Source organism: Hyperolius riggenbachi, chromosome 1, assembly GCF_040937935.1.
Source record: "Hyperolius riggenbachi isolate aHypRig1 chromosome 1, aHypRig1.pri, whole genome shotgun sequence".
NCBI lineage: Eukaryota > Metazoa > Chordata > Amphibia > Anura > Hyperoliidae > Hyperolius > Hyperolius riggenbachi.
This window is the reverse complement of record NC_090646.1, coordinates 121,338,400-121,354,292: the sequence shown is the minus strand read 5'-3', so window position 1 is coordinate 121,354,292 and position 15,893 is coordinate 121,338,400. Positions and strand designations below refer to the sequence as shown.

The following is a 15,893-nucleotide window of genomic DNA, read 5'->3' as shown; positions in this document are numbered from 1 at the left end:
CAGATAAGGCTCTGCGCCCCTTACAGCTAGTACAGAATGCTGCAGCCAGACTCCTAGCCAATGCCCCCCGCAGCTCACACATCACCCCAGTACTGCAAACTCTTCACTGGTTGCCAGTAAAATGGAGAATCAATTTTAAGATCTGCCTGCTGACATTCAAGGCTCTACACCGCATGGGACCCAAATACATAGCGGATCTATTGGAACTTTATGCCCCTTCACGCACCCTCCGCTCTGCCAACAAGATGAAGCTGGTTATTCCCAGGATACACTTAACATTTGGTGCTCGGGCCTTTTCCTACGCAGCCCCTACTCTATGGAACTCACTTCCACAATCAGTACGAGAGGCTCCTTCTCTGGACAGCTTTAAAAAAAGGCTAAAAACTCACCTCTTTTCCCGAGCCTTTGAGACTGCATAATGCAGGGTCACAGCGCTTTGAGTCCCCAGGGAGAAAAGCGCTATATAAATATTATTGTTATTGTTATTTAATTTGCAATTATCTCCTCCTGTGTCCTGCTTCTTACAGTGGGATTTATTTCAGGAATAATGACCTAGTAGATGCAGTAGAAAGCAATGTTGCTACTTTTGCAGATACAAAATTGTGCAGAATCATCAACTCTCATGAGGATAGTGACATATTGCAACAGGATCTGGATAGGATGGCTATATGGGCACATACATGGCAGATGAAATTCAATGTTGACAAATGTAAGGTCATGTAGGCTGGATAGTGTACTGGTTAAGGCTCTGCCTTTGACATGGGAAACAAGGGTTCAAATCCTGGCTAGGGTCAGTACCTATTCAGTAAGGAGGTAAAGGCAAAACTGCTTAACACTTCAGGGTGACCTCTTGAGCGTTCTAGTGGCTGCAGCTCCTAAGCGCTTTGAGTCCAACAGGAGAAAAGCGCTATAAAAAGGTTTGGATTATAATTTGGTCGCACCAATGGTCTAGCACCATACAAAATAAACGGGATACAGATGGGGACATCAAACTTGGAGAAGGACTTAGGAGTACTCATCAACAACAAGTTAAATAATTGTAATCAATGCCAAGCCGTTGCAACTAAAGCAAATACAAATTTTGGATGCATTAAAAAGGGAAATAAAAACTCAAGCTGCTAGCATAATGTTGCCCGTTTAACTCTCTAGTAAGACCACATCTGGAATATGTGATACAGTTCTGGGCACTGCATTACAGGATGATATTGCAGTTTTAGAGCAGGTGCAGAGTCGAGAAACAAAATCGATTAGAGAGATAGAAGGTCTCACTTACCAAGAAAGGTTAGATAAACTGGGTTTATTTAGTCTGGAGAAAAGGCGCCTTAGAGGGGATCTAATTAACATGTATAAATACATCAGAGGGCAATATAAAAGCTTGGCAGATGAGCTTTTTGTCCCTAGGCCTTCTCAAAGGACTAGAGGAAAAATGTTTTAGCCATTTAGAAAAGGGTACTTTACAGTAAGAGTGATTTAGATGTGGAATGCATTGCCACAGGAAGTAGTTATGGCAAATTGTATATCTGCATTTTAGGGGGGCTTAGATGCTTTCCTTGCATTGAAAGACATCCATTGGTATACTTACTAGGTAATGCCCAGTGGTGATGATTCAGGGATTTTATCTGATCTGCCATCTGGAGTCGGGAAGGATTTTTTTCCCCTTCTGGGGCTAATTGGAACATGCCTTCTAAGGGCTTGATTCACAAAACGGTGCTAACTGTTAGCACGGGCGTGCTAAACAGCACGCAAAGGGCCGCGCGCAGACTTTTGCGCGTGCAAAGCCTCACGATCGCGGACATTTGCGAAAGTCTGCTTTATCCTGCGGGGCTTTGCGCGCGCAAATGTCTATTTCGCCTTCCTCTGGATCAACAGGATTGTGAGGGTGCAGGCTGGTGTTGTACTCTATTTTCTGGTTGAACTCGATGGACATGTGTATTTTTCCAACGCAAATAAATATGCAACTATGACTTATGGCCTTATAAAATGAATAGGCTGTATAGGCAGATTGAAGCTCTAGATGTATGCCTGGCTTTTCAGGGACATAAAGGAATTAATTGCACATCCATTCACTGAGGTAGCTAGCCACTGGTTTGCCATTTTGTAGCAGATTTAACTAACCAGTTACAGTATTTTTGTGACTATAAAATGTCCCTGATCATAAGACGCCTGGCTTTTCAGGTTTAAAGGACAAAAACCAGGGGAAAAAATATAATAAAGCAAGTGCGCCCATGGTGCAGGGGCATCTTATGACTCTTCTCCCCCCAATTATGTTCCTCCTTTTGTGTCCTGCTTGTACCTTTAATGTCCTCCTGGTGTCTCCCCCCCCCCCCCCAATGTCCTCCTCTGTTTGCCAGTTCAATGCAGCATTATGTTCATGAGCACAGCTTCAGCTGGCTGTGGGGAAGACGTTATCTAGGATCATTGTGTTTTTACTGGAGCAGATGGTCTTGTGGGCGGGGCCATGTCTCAGTTATTGGGGTCAATCACTGCACTCACTGAGTATCAGTGACCTATGAGGTGTCAGTGGGTGTCATTCCTTTGATAAAGGATACATCTGGTGTCCCAGGATTGCCTCCATTACAGATGTTGACCTCGCCAGGTCTGCATCTACTGTGCAGAAAACTACAGACCACGTGGAGGCGATGGCAAGCGGTGCTTGAGCAAGTGCAGTAGCGAGGGATATCGGCTGCCAGAAGCTGGAGGAAGCCCCAGGTAAGTAGATCTCATTTTTTGGGGAGCTTGGATGTATCCTTTAAGGAACAACACCCACTGACACCTGATATGTCACTTCTACTCAGCGACAGACCCCATTTACGGAGCCATAGTCCTACCCGTGAGACCATCCGTTCTAATGAAAACAATAATTCAAGTTGCCATACTACTTCCCCATAGCCCACTGAAGAGGAGTGTGTGTGTGTGTGTGAGTGTATGTATGTGTGTGAGTGTATGAGTGTGTGTGTGTGTAAGTGTGTGTGTGTGTGTGTGTGTGTGGGTGAGTGGGAGTGTGTGTGTGTGGGTGAGTGGGAGTGTGTGTGTGTGTGTGAGTGAGTGAGTGAGTGAGTGTGAGTGTGTGTAAGTGTGTGAGTGTGTGTAGGGGAAGCGGGGGTAGTTAGGGCTAGGACAGAGAAGGACACAGAACGACACTGGGATCACTGCAGGTTTGTACGGTGTGTTCCGTACTTGTGAGGGAATGCCAGGCGCCGGTCCGAATTTAATTATTGGGGGAGAATAGATTATTCGCAGGGGCAGTCCTAACCAGCTGCGTTAATCAAGAACCATCTAATGTGTGTACAAGTGTATGGATCATCCTGACATTATTACTCGTGGTATTCGCAAAATATGAAATATTTGTTGTGCATTTTACTCATCACCTGATTCCGGGTTGGATGATGCACTTCTGTATGCTGTATTACATCATTATTGGTACTTGCATGAATTTATTCTAGTAATGGCTTGGTTTCATTCTCTTCCTTTCAAGATGTGCACTTTTATACGTTGACAATTCAAATAAAATTATACCCTTTTATAAACATGAAACGCAGCCAGTAAATCTCTCTACATCCATGATGTATTTGTATTATCGGTATCGATGCTTTGTACAGCTCTCATTCCTCTTGATCCAGAGTAATGGCATGCAATGCTTATTTTTATTTGTACTTCCACCAGCAGAACACACTTCTGTGGCTAAAAGAGCAATCCCTTCAGTTCAGCTCTATAGGCTGCGAGCAGGAATGGCAAACATCACTTCACACAGGATTCTTAACAAAGGCTGCCATACAGGAGTGTAGGGCTGTCCCCACTATAGTGGAAAACACTTTTTGTCTGTTGTACCGCACTGGAAGACTGTTGACGGATGCCATTTTATAAATCTGATCCGTTCACACTTGTCAGTCTGCAATAGCTCCTTTGCAGTAAGTGGGCTGCACTATTGTGCAATTTTTCCCAGAGGATAAATGCGTTTCCTATATAACCTACGGTTGAAATTCATCTGCTCCAGAGCACCAACCGGACCACAGCAGACAAAAGCAGACATGACACAGTCTGCTCCCGCTGGCCGGTCGGGGTCTGGCTCAGCAAGAACCTAGCCTCAAAGCTTATTGCTGATCACAGTACTAGCCCAGGTGTTAAACATAAGTAAGAAGGGCTCAGGATCTATGCAACGATTTACTGATATAGAAAGATGAGAATTACAAGCCAGCCTGTACTTCAGGAAGAGTAGATTTCATGCTTGCAAAGGAATGCAATTTGAGCTTACAATGGGGTTTATTCATCAATGAGCGGTAATATTACCATCAATGAGCATTGCAATTTTACCATTACTTACACACGGAAGTACCACAAGAAACGCTAGTAGTGTAACCCATGGTACTCCAGTAGCGCAGCCATTACTATGGTAATATGTACGTTACCATAGTAGCGGCCGTGCTATTAGAAAGCCGAGGGTCATGCTACTAGTGTAATTCTGAAAAAGATCTCACGATGCACCAGATGTATGACAAAATATAATCCTATCACTTTATTAATCGTCATATCAGAAAATAGTAGTTCTACACATACAAGAATCACAATGGGAAAAATTGAGGGAGACAAAACCAATAAAAACATCCCCTGAATGGGGTACGGTGACTGCGGAAAGAATATATGTCAGATAGGGCAATATATTATATCAAGAAATATATAGGTCCTATCAATACTGCAGGCAATAAGGTATTATCTGGATCCAACAAAAATGTAGATAAGTAGACAATGGATGTCGTTACGTGAAGTGCAAACACAATACAGGAATATGATAAAACATAAGTCCACAAACACCTAATACATCAGCAGTATATGATCCTTCATAAAGTGCAAGCCAGTATAAATAAATTAAGGTGCAATAATGTAAAGCTAAAGTGCAATCTGGGCTGAAAACGCCAGTATAGAAACAATCCTGTAACACCAATCTGTGTGAGTATCCAAAGCACTCCCAAACGGTCACTATCTAGTCAAAGTGTGAGCAATGCATGAGTGTAGGCATAAGTCTGTCCCTGAATGGGGTAGGGTGACCACCAGGTCTCTGAGGAAGCCGACGTTCTACCAGCGACACCATGTCAGACCTTACAGGGTGGCTGCGGCGTGTCGCAGGGAGCAACGGGCAGGTAATATGGCGGACATATTACCTGCCCGTTGCTCCCTCCGACAGCCACCCTGTAAGGTCTGACATGGTGTCGCTGGTAGAACGTCGGCTTCCTCAGAGACCTGGTGGTCACCCTACCCCATTCAGGGAATCTTTTTATTGGTATGGTCTCTCCCAGTTTTTTCCCATTGTGATTCTTGTATGTGTATAACTACCATTTTCTGCTACGACTATTAATAAAGTGATATGATTACATTTTGTCATACATTTGGTGCGTTGTAAAATCTTCTTCTGAATGATTGTGGTTGTTTGGCTCTAGATATGCACATTTGTATAAGTAACGTGTATTTTTGCTGCAGTGCTCCCTGAACTTCTCTGTGTCCATCACCCTACTAGTGTATCTCACAGTACTTCCATGTGAAAGCAATTTTTATTTTGCCCTGCGCTTTGATGAATCAACCCCAATACCTTTTAGTAATCCTTACCTGGCTGCAAACTGAAATGGAAAGGGCATTGTGAAAAGAAAACGTACATTCAAATAGATTTGTGCAGCACCAGTATCCGTTTGTTTGTTTGTTCAGTTTTGTGCTTTTTTGCTTTTTTTAAACAAAAACGAAATGTACTTTTAACAGAGTCAGACAATAGACTGAACATAATAATCATTTACTTACTTTCCGCCGAGGACGGCTACACCGACTGTGCTTCTGGGTGTTGACATGCTAGCTACGAAATTCCACTGCCGGGCCTGAGGATCCCACCTCTCCACTGTGTTCAGGTAGCTCCAGCCATCATGGCCTCCTACAGCATACATGGGACCTTCTAAGACTGCCACACCTGTCATTACACAGAAGCAAATCATGTGACTAAATACATTTCTCTGCTTTAGAGGTCTGGACTAGAGATACTAAGAGCTCCAGCTTGGAGGCACATTTCATGCAGCTTGGAATTGGGCCCTTGAGCTAGTTGACTAGCTCAAGTCCATGCAGCACACAACTTGCATGCAAGCTGGAATAGTCTGAATTATTTTAGCAGCAGAATTGAGAAAGATGATAATTTCAGATATTAAAGGGAACCTTAACTGAACGGGGGGTATAGAGTTTTACTTACCTGGGGCTATTGCCAGCCCCCTGCAGCAGTCCTGTGCCCTTGGCGCCGCTCTGGAATCCTCTGGTCCCCCGCTGTCACTTAAGTTTCGTTTTTGACGACTCACCAGTCGCCGGCCGCCATGCGTATTATTGGACGCATTCACCAATGCAATTAGCGCTATTGCGGACCGCAACGCGTACAAAAATACGCGTTGCCGCATTCCGCACGCGTAGATATTTGTACGCGTTGCGGTCCGCAATAGCGCTAATTGCATTGGTGAATGCGTCCAATAATACGCATGGCGGCCGGCGACTGGTGAGTCGTCAAAAACGAAACTAAGTGACAGTGGGGGACCAGAGGATTCCAGTGCGGCGCCGAGGGCACAGGACTGCTGCAGGGGGCTGGTAATAGCCCCAGGTAAGTAAAACTCTATACCCCCCGCTCAGTTAAGGTTCCCTTTAAATCTCAGAGACTATAGCAAGGCCAGGGGACCACAGCACTTAGGGATCACAGACAATTCCAAAAAGCACTATGCCAACGAAAGTATACGCAGGTAAACTCACTGCAGCGACTGTGATCAGGCCAAATCACAATTGCGGCTCCTGCAGCATTTTTGGTGCGTTTGCGTTTCAGTTATAAAGGAAACCTGAGACTACAAGTATCGTATTTATACTTACCTGGATCTTCCTCCGGCCCCATGCGGTCCCTGGGCTCCCCCACGCTGTCCTCTCCAGCTTTCTCCTATATAAAATAAAAGTTTTATACATACCTGGGGCTTCCTCCAGCACCATGTGCAAGGATCGCTCCCACACCGCCATCCTCAGCCTTCTGTATCGCCGGTATTGGTTCCGTAACTTCGGCCAGTCTGCACAAGAGACGTGCGCTCTCTATGTATCTCGCTGCCAGAGAGATACGCTTTAACCCTCATGGCTAGGGAGGGTCACTTACCAAGACCATGCCGGTGTGTAGACATGGGTGGCATGACACTCCAGGTTTTTGTTTTTGGATTATAACACTCCACGGTGTTCAGAGTTTTCAGCCCATCTCGTCCTCCAACAACATACAGCTTGTCATCCAAAACCGCCACACCGAACTGCAGCCTTCGCCCATTCATGTTGGCTACTGGAGTCCAGGTGTTGGTGCGCAGATCATACTTTTCAATGCTTGTTGCTCCTGGAACATTTTTTCAAGCAAGACACATATAAGTAAAGATGACTTGACATGGCATTTTTTACACTTACAGTAAAATGATTTTGGCTAAAGTCAAAATCACTGCAAAGTATCTAAAAGAATGAGAGATCATCTGATGTATTCTGTCAGATTTGTATGCTCACCACATTTTCTGCATTGCAGATATTTATATACTTGAACAAGGGGTCAGGGTACAGATAGCTCCCACCTCATTCTGACCACCAGCAATAACCCATCTCTGATTGTTGTTTGCGAGAGAGCACTTCCAATTGGCTACAACAAAAGTGGCTGGAGACCACACACGGAGGAACATTGGTAACAGACATACAAAGCATCTGATTTTCAATGCAAAGCAACTGTGCTGCTGCGGAAGATTCTTTAGAAGGCACTGGCAATAGATAAATACACACTAATGGGCAGAGTAATTAAAAGATTAGATGAGCCAAGGACAGTAGCGTAGAGATGGCCCGAACGGTTCCCAGCGAAGAACCGCAAACTTTTCCGGAAGTTCGGTTCATCCCCATAATGCACCATTAGGGTCAACTTTGACCCTCTACATCATAGTTAGCAGGCACATTGTAGCCAATCAGGCTACACTCCCTCCGGGAGCCACTTCCCCCTCTTATAAAAGGCAGGCACCGCCGGCCATTTTACTCATTTGTGTGCCTGCAGTAAATAGAGAAGGGACACCTGCTGCTGCAGACTCTCATAGGCAAAGATTAGTTAGGCTCTTGTAGGATTCTTAGCTTGCTCCTTGCTGATCCTTATTGCTAAAATAGCACCCCACAACAGCTTTTGAGAGCTAATCTTGTTCTTGTGATCTATTTTTTTTTCTGTGTGTCCCACTGACACTTGTGTTGCATAGACAGCCTTGATAATTCATACTGTGTGTGCCACTGCCAGGCCCAGCACATTCAGTGACTACCTGTGTGTGTGTGTGTGTGTGTGACAGGTGCACATTGTAATACCCATTACTGCATATACACATGTTCACAGTGCACCCACCTACCTATGTGAGTTGAGTGCACGCAGTGTCACTGTGCCTGTCCGCCAACTGTCTGTGTGTGACAGGTGCACATTGTAATACCCATCACTGCATATACCTACCTACATGTTCACAGTGCACCCACCTACCTACGTGAGTTGAGCGCACGCAATGTCACTGTGCCTGTGCTATACTTTACAAAGCATTTAAGGGTGATGTCACAGCACAACACAATAAAGGTACCACTGCCAGTAATCCTTCTCCCATGTCCACGCAGGCAAGGACAGGACGCTCCAGCGATCTCATGGTGAGGTCAGACATGCGGACATTCTTTAGTCCAATGCCTCGCCTTAGCGCTTCTGGATCCACCCTCCACCAATGCCTGGACTGGCAGGTAGCCGACTACCTGGCCTTAAGTGTGGATGTAGACACTGAGCAGCGATGAACCCTTGGACGACTGGGTGCGCAGGCTTGACGTGTGGCCAGAGCTGTCCCAATTTGCCATCCAACTTCTGTCTTGCCCTGCCTCAAGCGTCCTGTCAGAAAGGACCTTCAGCACAGCTAGAGGCATTGTCACTGAGAAAAGAAGTCGCCTAAGTCACAAAAGTGTTCCGTACCTCACCTTTATCAAAATGAATGAGGCATGGATCCCGGAGGGTTACTGCCCGCCTGAAGACTAAGTCAGTCCCCACACACAGCATCTCTGCCTGCACGCCGTGTGACTGGCCGCCTGCCCCAGGACTAAGTCGCTCCCCACACAGCATCTCTGCCCGCAGGCCGCTTGACTGCCTTCTCCGCCATTAACAGGGTCCAGGACTCCAGGCGGATTCCTGAATTTTGAAGGCCGCTGTAATAATTTTTCTGGTTCGTGTACATGCCTGCCTAATTTTACAAAACAAAAGGCATGTATATGTGCCCATTCCCCTCCATGATCATTACCTTGTCGCGGTGAAGGGGTTTGCGTATCACAATGAAGCAATGACCTACGGCAATATGAGTGTCTGGGGGGGGGGGGGTAATGGGGGGGCACAACCAAGATAATATATACATTTTTGTATATATTTGTGTATACTGCGATTGTAATTATAATTATATTTATGAGAGAGTGATGGGTGCTGTCAATTATTATTGTACTGTAATATAATACTATGTATCACAAGTCTGCATCACCCTTGTGGTGATTTTATTGACTTTATATGAGATGGTTTCCTTAAATAAAGTATCTATTCTAAAATTACTCCAATATTGTCAGATGTTGGTGCTTTAAGTGGGCTCTCTGGTTGGTGTTGTACATACTGTATAAATGCGGGTATAAACAGATTTTTTTTTTGCTCCTAAAATGCACGCTTCTCCCTCAAACAAATTCTCAGGTTACTCTCCTACAGAGTACCTGGTGTTCCCTCCCTCTCCTATAGCATGTTTCCCTGCTGTCTATTGGCCGCCCTCCCTGCATCCCCTTGCTGAGTGTATTGACAACTGAGGCGGTGGAAAAGCACCTTACCTGATCCGGGCCCAGACTCTTCCTTTGTGTAGGATTCAGCCTCTAGTGTGTGCTCACTAAATGAATCCTATGCGATGGAAGATGTCGCGTGCAGCATGTCCGGCCCCAGATTGGGAGGGAGGGGGGGGGGGACCGCTAGACACCAGGTATGCTATATAGGGGAGGGTGGGGACAGCTACACAACAGGTATGCTGCAAGAGAAGGGGGGAGAGGGGAATTCTACACCTGGTAACATTGTATGGGGAGGGAGAGGGACCACTAGACACCAGGTACACTGTATGATGGGGGGGGGGGGGGGAGGGAGGACCACTAGACACTAGATACACTGTATGGGGGAGGGAGGACCATTACACACCAAAAACACTGTATGGAGGAGGGAGGGCGACCACTAGACACCAAATATACTGTATGAGGGGTGGGGTTACGATTCCCCACGTAACATTGTATGTTGAAGGGAGGGGGGACCAATAGGTGCCAGATCGGCTATATGGGCAAGGGGCGGGGATTACTAGACACCAGGGAATATTGTATGGTGGTGGGGTAGTGACCACCAGAGAAGCAATATGGGAAAGTTAAAGTAGCGGCCTGGGTTTCTACACTAGGTTAATACGTGAGTCAAACAATTTTTCTTGTCTCTGAAGGAAAACCGAAGTCCCTTGGTTTATGCTCTGATCAGTTTCTGTTCGAGTATACACAGCAACCAATATATTGTTCTTGGAACGATATCAGTAATGAGCATGTTCTAGGAACAGAAAGTGGGTCCACTGGATCCCTTTGTCAGCTCAGTTTTGGCTCTCACAGCATGAGATCCTCCCCTCTTACTGGAGAAAAATCCTGACACCTCATATCAACAGTCTTTTGTAATAACAGGGGGGACCTCGCCACTAATCACTGTCACACAAGCAAACAGGCATCATGTGATGCAGGGCTACTTATGAGAGCAGGGCAATACCCAGTCATTTACAAAAATTAAGGAGAAGAGCATTTCCTATATCTTGCACATTGGGCCACAACAACTTTCACAAAAAAACCTGATACTTTGTAAGTGAATTGCAGTTTCCTTTCCAAGATGCTGTGATGTGCAGCAATGTGTGAAGGGGTAAATTGTGATCTTTGTGAATATGTTCCCAACTTTGACCATAAGAGCAATATTTGGTGTCACTGGCGGATGGAGGTATTACCTTTGGTAGCATCCATACCACCCACAGCAAAAAGCATGCCCACTGTGGACTTCCTGGGCTTGGTACGTGGGCTCTGTAACATGGGTCTCCTCTCAGGCAACAAGTGGTATTTCATGGCTTCCATTATGAGCTTCTGACACTCAATGTCATCTCTAAATAGTGCATTATTCTCCATGTCTGCAAGGAACTGAAAGAGACAGGAAGGGGTTTTCTTTACAGGGATTTCATTTTTTATTATAAATTACTCTAACTTCAAGCACACAGCCATTAAAATGTCTTCTTTAAAGTGAACCCGAGGTGAAAATAAACTGATGAGATAAATGTATTAATCCTCCTAATACTAGAAATGACTTTTTTATTAGATATGTCATGGTTTTATTTTATATTTCTTTTTAAACAAATACAAAGTAGGTTGAATGTTTTACTGTCTATAATCAGTGGCAGCCTATTAAGTGTCCCTGAGTGAAAATACATCAACTATTTATTGACCTTTTCCTATCTCCCCCTGTTCTTAGATGTTGTATTCTGCCAGGAAAATTTTTATGGCTGTAATTTGCTTATCTGTGATGTTACTATATTCCTGACACGCTACCAACAAGACAGAAGCTGTCACTTCCATGCCTGAAAATGAACTCTTTCAGGCAGCATAATAAAGAAAGTAAAACAGCCTGGTTATCTATAGGTTTTGCACTGTACATACACAGGTTTATCTCACAATGTGACATGTCTCCTCGGGTACACTTTAAACACATTTCTGTAGCTTTAAAATAATCTGTGCAGTTCGAAAATTAAATTGTAAAAATCCCCACAAATGCAATCTCCATTTACTCTTTGGAGCTGCAGTAGGATGTGCCCTAGGCTTACCTTGTGTGCACCGTAAAAAAGAGGCAAAGGAATCTTCAGGAATTGGACAAAGCCAGCAATGTGACTTATAGCTCTACGCTCATTTTAATTAACTTAGTTGTGTTCTAACCTACACATTATGTTGTTGATCATTAGGCCCCTTTCCTATACTTGTTTAACCACTTGACTACCACAGCTTGTTTCCCCTTAAAGCAGTATTGTCACCATAAAAATCAAATTTCAACAGCAACTGGTCTGAATGTATTAAGTGATAAAGATGCTAATCCTGCATTCAAAACTTGCAAAACTTTTTCTGCTGTTATGGTTTGGAGTTATCACATACTTTAGGAGCACTGGCCCTAGTGCCAAACAGTGCCAAAGAGTTGAATGCTGGGAGTTCTTTTTATCTATAATATATTCCTCCTCTTCCATTTATTTCCCTGCCTAGCTGATCACTTGTGTTTACAAGCAAGGCTGAGGTGACTCAGTGATTGGATGTGTAAAAAATAATAAAAAAAAAAAAAAAAAAAAAAAAGACTCTGGGAGGAGGGCAGCTAATGAATACACAATGAGCAAGAGAAAGGGGGGGGGGGGGGGACAAGAAGCAGGGAGGATCTGATGTCAGCATTAGCTTGGCAAGATGGCCACTGCCTAGAATAGGATTTTCTGCTTCTACTTTGTAAAATTCACAGGAATCATTACGTGGATAGCACAATACATCTGGTATGTAAGTAGAAGTAGTATTTATCTACTTGTTCTTTAAAAGCCACAGCAATTTTCACATATGCTCCTCACATTCCTCCCAGCCAATAAATTTATTGCTACTTATCACACAGTAATGATCTATATATTGTTTTTTGCCACAAATTTTATTCACCCATCTCAGACTGGCGGAATAGCAACAGGGGAGAATGCGAGTGCGCATGATCGGTGTAAGGAAACATATATCTATGCTCTGATCCACAAGTAAAATTTTCAGGGGTGTAGATATGCATCCCAAGGATCTGGTTAATCATGCACTGAACAACATATCTGCAAACTCCTTAAGGCCTGGAACCCACTAGCAGAGCTTTTCTAAGCGCTTGTGATTTGAAAAGGGCTTGCTATTGTAATGCTATGGATGATTTAAAAAAAAAAAAAAAAAAAATCACATCCCTCAAGAATCACACACACACATTTTTGGACATGCATTCTGTAAGCCATGGCTAGGGGTAAACTTAACCATTCAGTTTAAAACGTTTTTATTTGGCAGACTGCCATTTCCCCCAAAACAGCAGCATTTGCTCCTCACTCTCACTGTTTCCCTACACCATAATACCCAACACTAACATCTGGCTGGGCACACCTGGTGCAGAGCTCTGGGGACCATTGGGTCTTGCCTGCACTTCTAAGACTATGAAGGGTGTATCACACTCTATAGTGTGAAGAGTAGAGTTCCTAGAGAGTCAAGTTTTTTTAAAGTGAAAAGTCGAAGCTTGGAATCAAAATCGGAGCCATACCTAAAAGAGGGAAAGCCACCGGATCCTATTGAGCCTTCCCTCGTTGATTTGAAGCCCCCCATTGTTGAGCATGCCCCGCCACATCGGGGCCGCACACTAGCCATGCAAGCCAGTCCGCACATGTGCAGTAGAACAGAGCATGCGGCTCCGGCCCACTACGCATGCACAGGCGAGCTGGGTCAGCTATTGCGCAGCCCCGATATGATTAGAGACAACACATTGTCGCTAATCTTCTGGGGGGACGCGCTCAGCGACAGGGGACAGCAGAGCAGAAAGGGAAACCTCAATCCTGAGGCTTCACTCTCTTTAAGTATTTTTGTACCCGAGCTTCCTTTTAGGTACTCTTTAAGTCCTCCTATGAGTATATTTTGCATTATATCTTCCAGGTACAATGTTCAACATGAACTTTATACTCACTCTTCATATGCATTATGTATTTACAGTCTGGAGATGCAATGTACCTGTGGTGCCAGCAGGGGTAACCGGATGTAGGCCAGAAGCTTACTGAGGTCTCTTCTCCTCTGCTCTACATCATGCCGGACCCAGGTGAGTAAGGCATTCAGGATGGTTTCTTCATTGGGAATATTCATATCATCACTTGCTAACAATTTAGCAATTTCTGTGGCCGGCAGCAACAGAAACTCTTGATTTCTAATGACTTCCAAGAAATGTTCCTGTAAATAAACAGTAAAACACGGGGCATTAAGCTATGCAAACATGTTGCGTTTAAAAAAAAAAAAAAAAAAAAAAAAAAAAAAAAAAAAACACCAGGTTCCTATAGTCAATTTTACAAAATGAATTAGACATTTACAAACAAGTGTAGCCATGCTTATCCTGCTGGGACTTAAAGGTGAACTTCAGCCTAAACAAACATACGGTCATTAAGTTACATTAGTTATGTTAATTAAAATTAATCGGTAATATCTAATCTCTTACCCACCCCGTTTTAAAAGAACAGGCAAATGTTTGTGATTTCATAGGGCAGCCATCTTTTTAATGGAGGCAGCCATCTTTTTGACTGAAAGGAGGTGACAGGGAGCATATGAGACACAGTTCCAACTGTCCTGTGTCCTGATCACCCCTCCCAGCTGCACGCGCTAGGCTTCAAATCTCAAATTCAAAATAAAACATTTGCGCCAAAACAGCGGAAGGAGAACATCATCAGAAATCCCATCATGCTTTGCACAGCATCAGGGTAAAAATGCCCAGGCAGATTTCTTTGATGGGGCGGAGCTTAACTTCTGTGCTGCTAAAAATGAGGCTTGGGTAGAAAAAAATAAGTTCTGATGCTGTGAAAGAAAGAAACACCAAGCCTTTTCAGTGCTGCTGAGTAGATTTTTAGTCTGGAGGTTCACTTTAAGGTAAAAGCAGGTGCTGTGGGGAGTAGTCAATTTACCTTTACCCCTCTGCACTCAAAACACAAGCTCACCGCAAGCTGGAACTCTAGTAGCAATAAAGACCACTAGGTTACAAATTCGAAGGATCTTAGCTTCCAAAACGGACTAAAGTAATTTTTGTTCTAAACCAATTCACCAGCATTAAAGTCATTGGAATCCATTATTTAAAAAAATAATGGTTCCTGAAGACTTACAGCCCAGGATCCCCTATAACAGTATTCGACCAATTTGCAGGGAACCACTGCTCTAGAGATACTGTCCGGCCTGTAGTATGTACAGTCCTGGCCAAAAGTTTTGAGACTGTCAAAAATACGAGTTTTCACAAAGTTTGCTGCTAAACTGCTTTTAGAGGTTTGTTTCAGTTGTTTATGTGATGTACTGAAATAATTATAAGCACTTCATACGTTTCAAAGGCTTTTATTGACAACTAGCTGATTGCCCGGCATTGCCCGGGTATGTATTTGGCTGGTGTTGGCTCCACCCACTTTTTCTAACCCTAACACACAATTACTCAATGACCAAGTTTGTGAGCTTTGGGGTCTTTAGCATCAATAATTTGTATATTCCCAAAGAAATTAAACAAATCAGATTGGCTGTTTGTGGCTGCGCCCCTCTCCAGCATTTGAACCCCATTCACCCAATGACCAACTGTAGCAGGTTTGAGGCATCTGCTATTACCAGTGTAAAAATTGGCAGCAATTTAAATATTCCCCTTGAAAATCAACAGGTGAATTTTGATTGGCTATTATAGGCTCCACCCACTTCTCTGAATATTAATCTCAGTCACCCAGTGACCATCTGGGCAAAGTTTGGGAACCCTGTCATAAACAGTGTAAGAAGGACTGCAGTCTACATTTTCCCAGTGGAATTTGTTTTTGGCTCCGCCCATTTTTTGTAACCTTGACACACAGTCACTACTCAATGACCAGGTTTGTGAGCTTTTGGGTTCTCTTGGCATCAAAATTGTGTGAATGGAAGCAGTTTATCCAGAAAAGCAAATCTGATTGGCTGTTTGTGGCTCCGCCCCTTTAGTGAATTTGAACCCCAGTCACTTGATGACCGACTGTAGCAGGTTTGGGGCTTCTGTCATTAACAGT

At 44.1% G+C, this 15,893-nt stretch overlaps 1 protein-coding gene across 2 annotated transcripts in view; it reads right to left on the bottom strand.

Moving 5' to 3' along the window:
- Positions 1 to 15,893, bottom strand: part of KLHL5 (kelch like family member 5) — a 150,397-nt gene that overhangs the window by 21,545 nt on the left and 112,959 nt on the right. For both annotated transcript variants that reach the window (XM_068278459.1, XM_068278458.1), the window contains exons 5-8: positions 13,861 to 14,073; positions 11,058 to 11,244; positions 7,148 to 7,372; positions 5,785 to 5,947 (exon numbers count right to left, since the gene is read on the bottom strand). In XM_068278459.1, the coding sequence (XP_068134560.1) occupies positions 5,785 to 5,947; positions 7,148 to 7,372; positions 11,058 to 11,244; positions 13,861 to 14,073 (788 nt within the window). The remainder of the gene's footprint in view (positions 1 to 5,784; positions 5,948 to 7,147; positions 7,373 to 11,057; positions 11,245 to 13,860; positions 14,074 to 15,893) is intronic.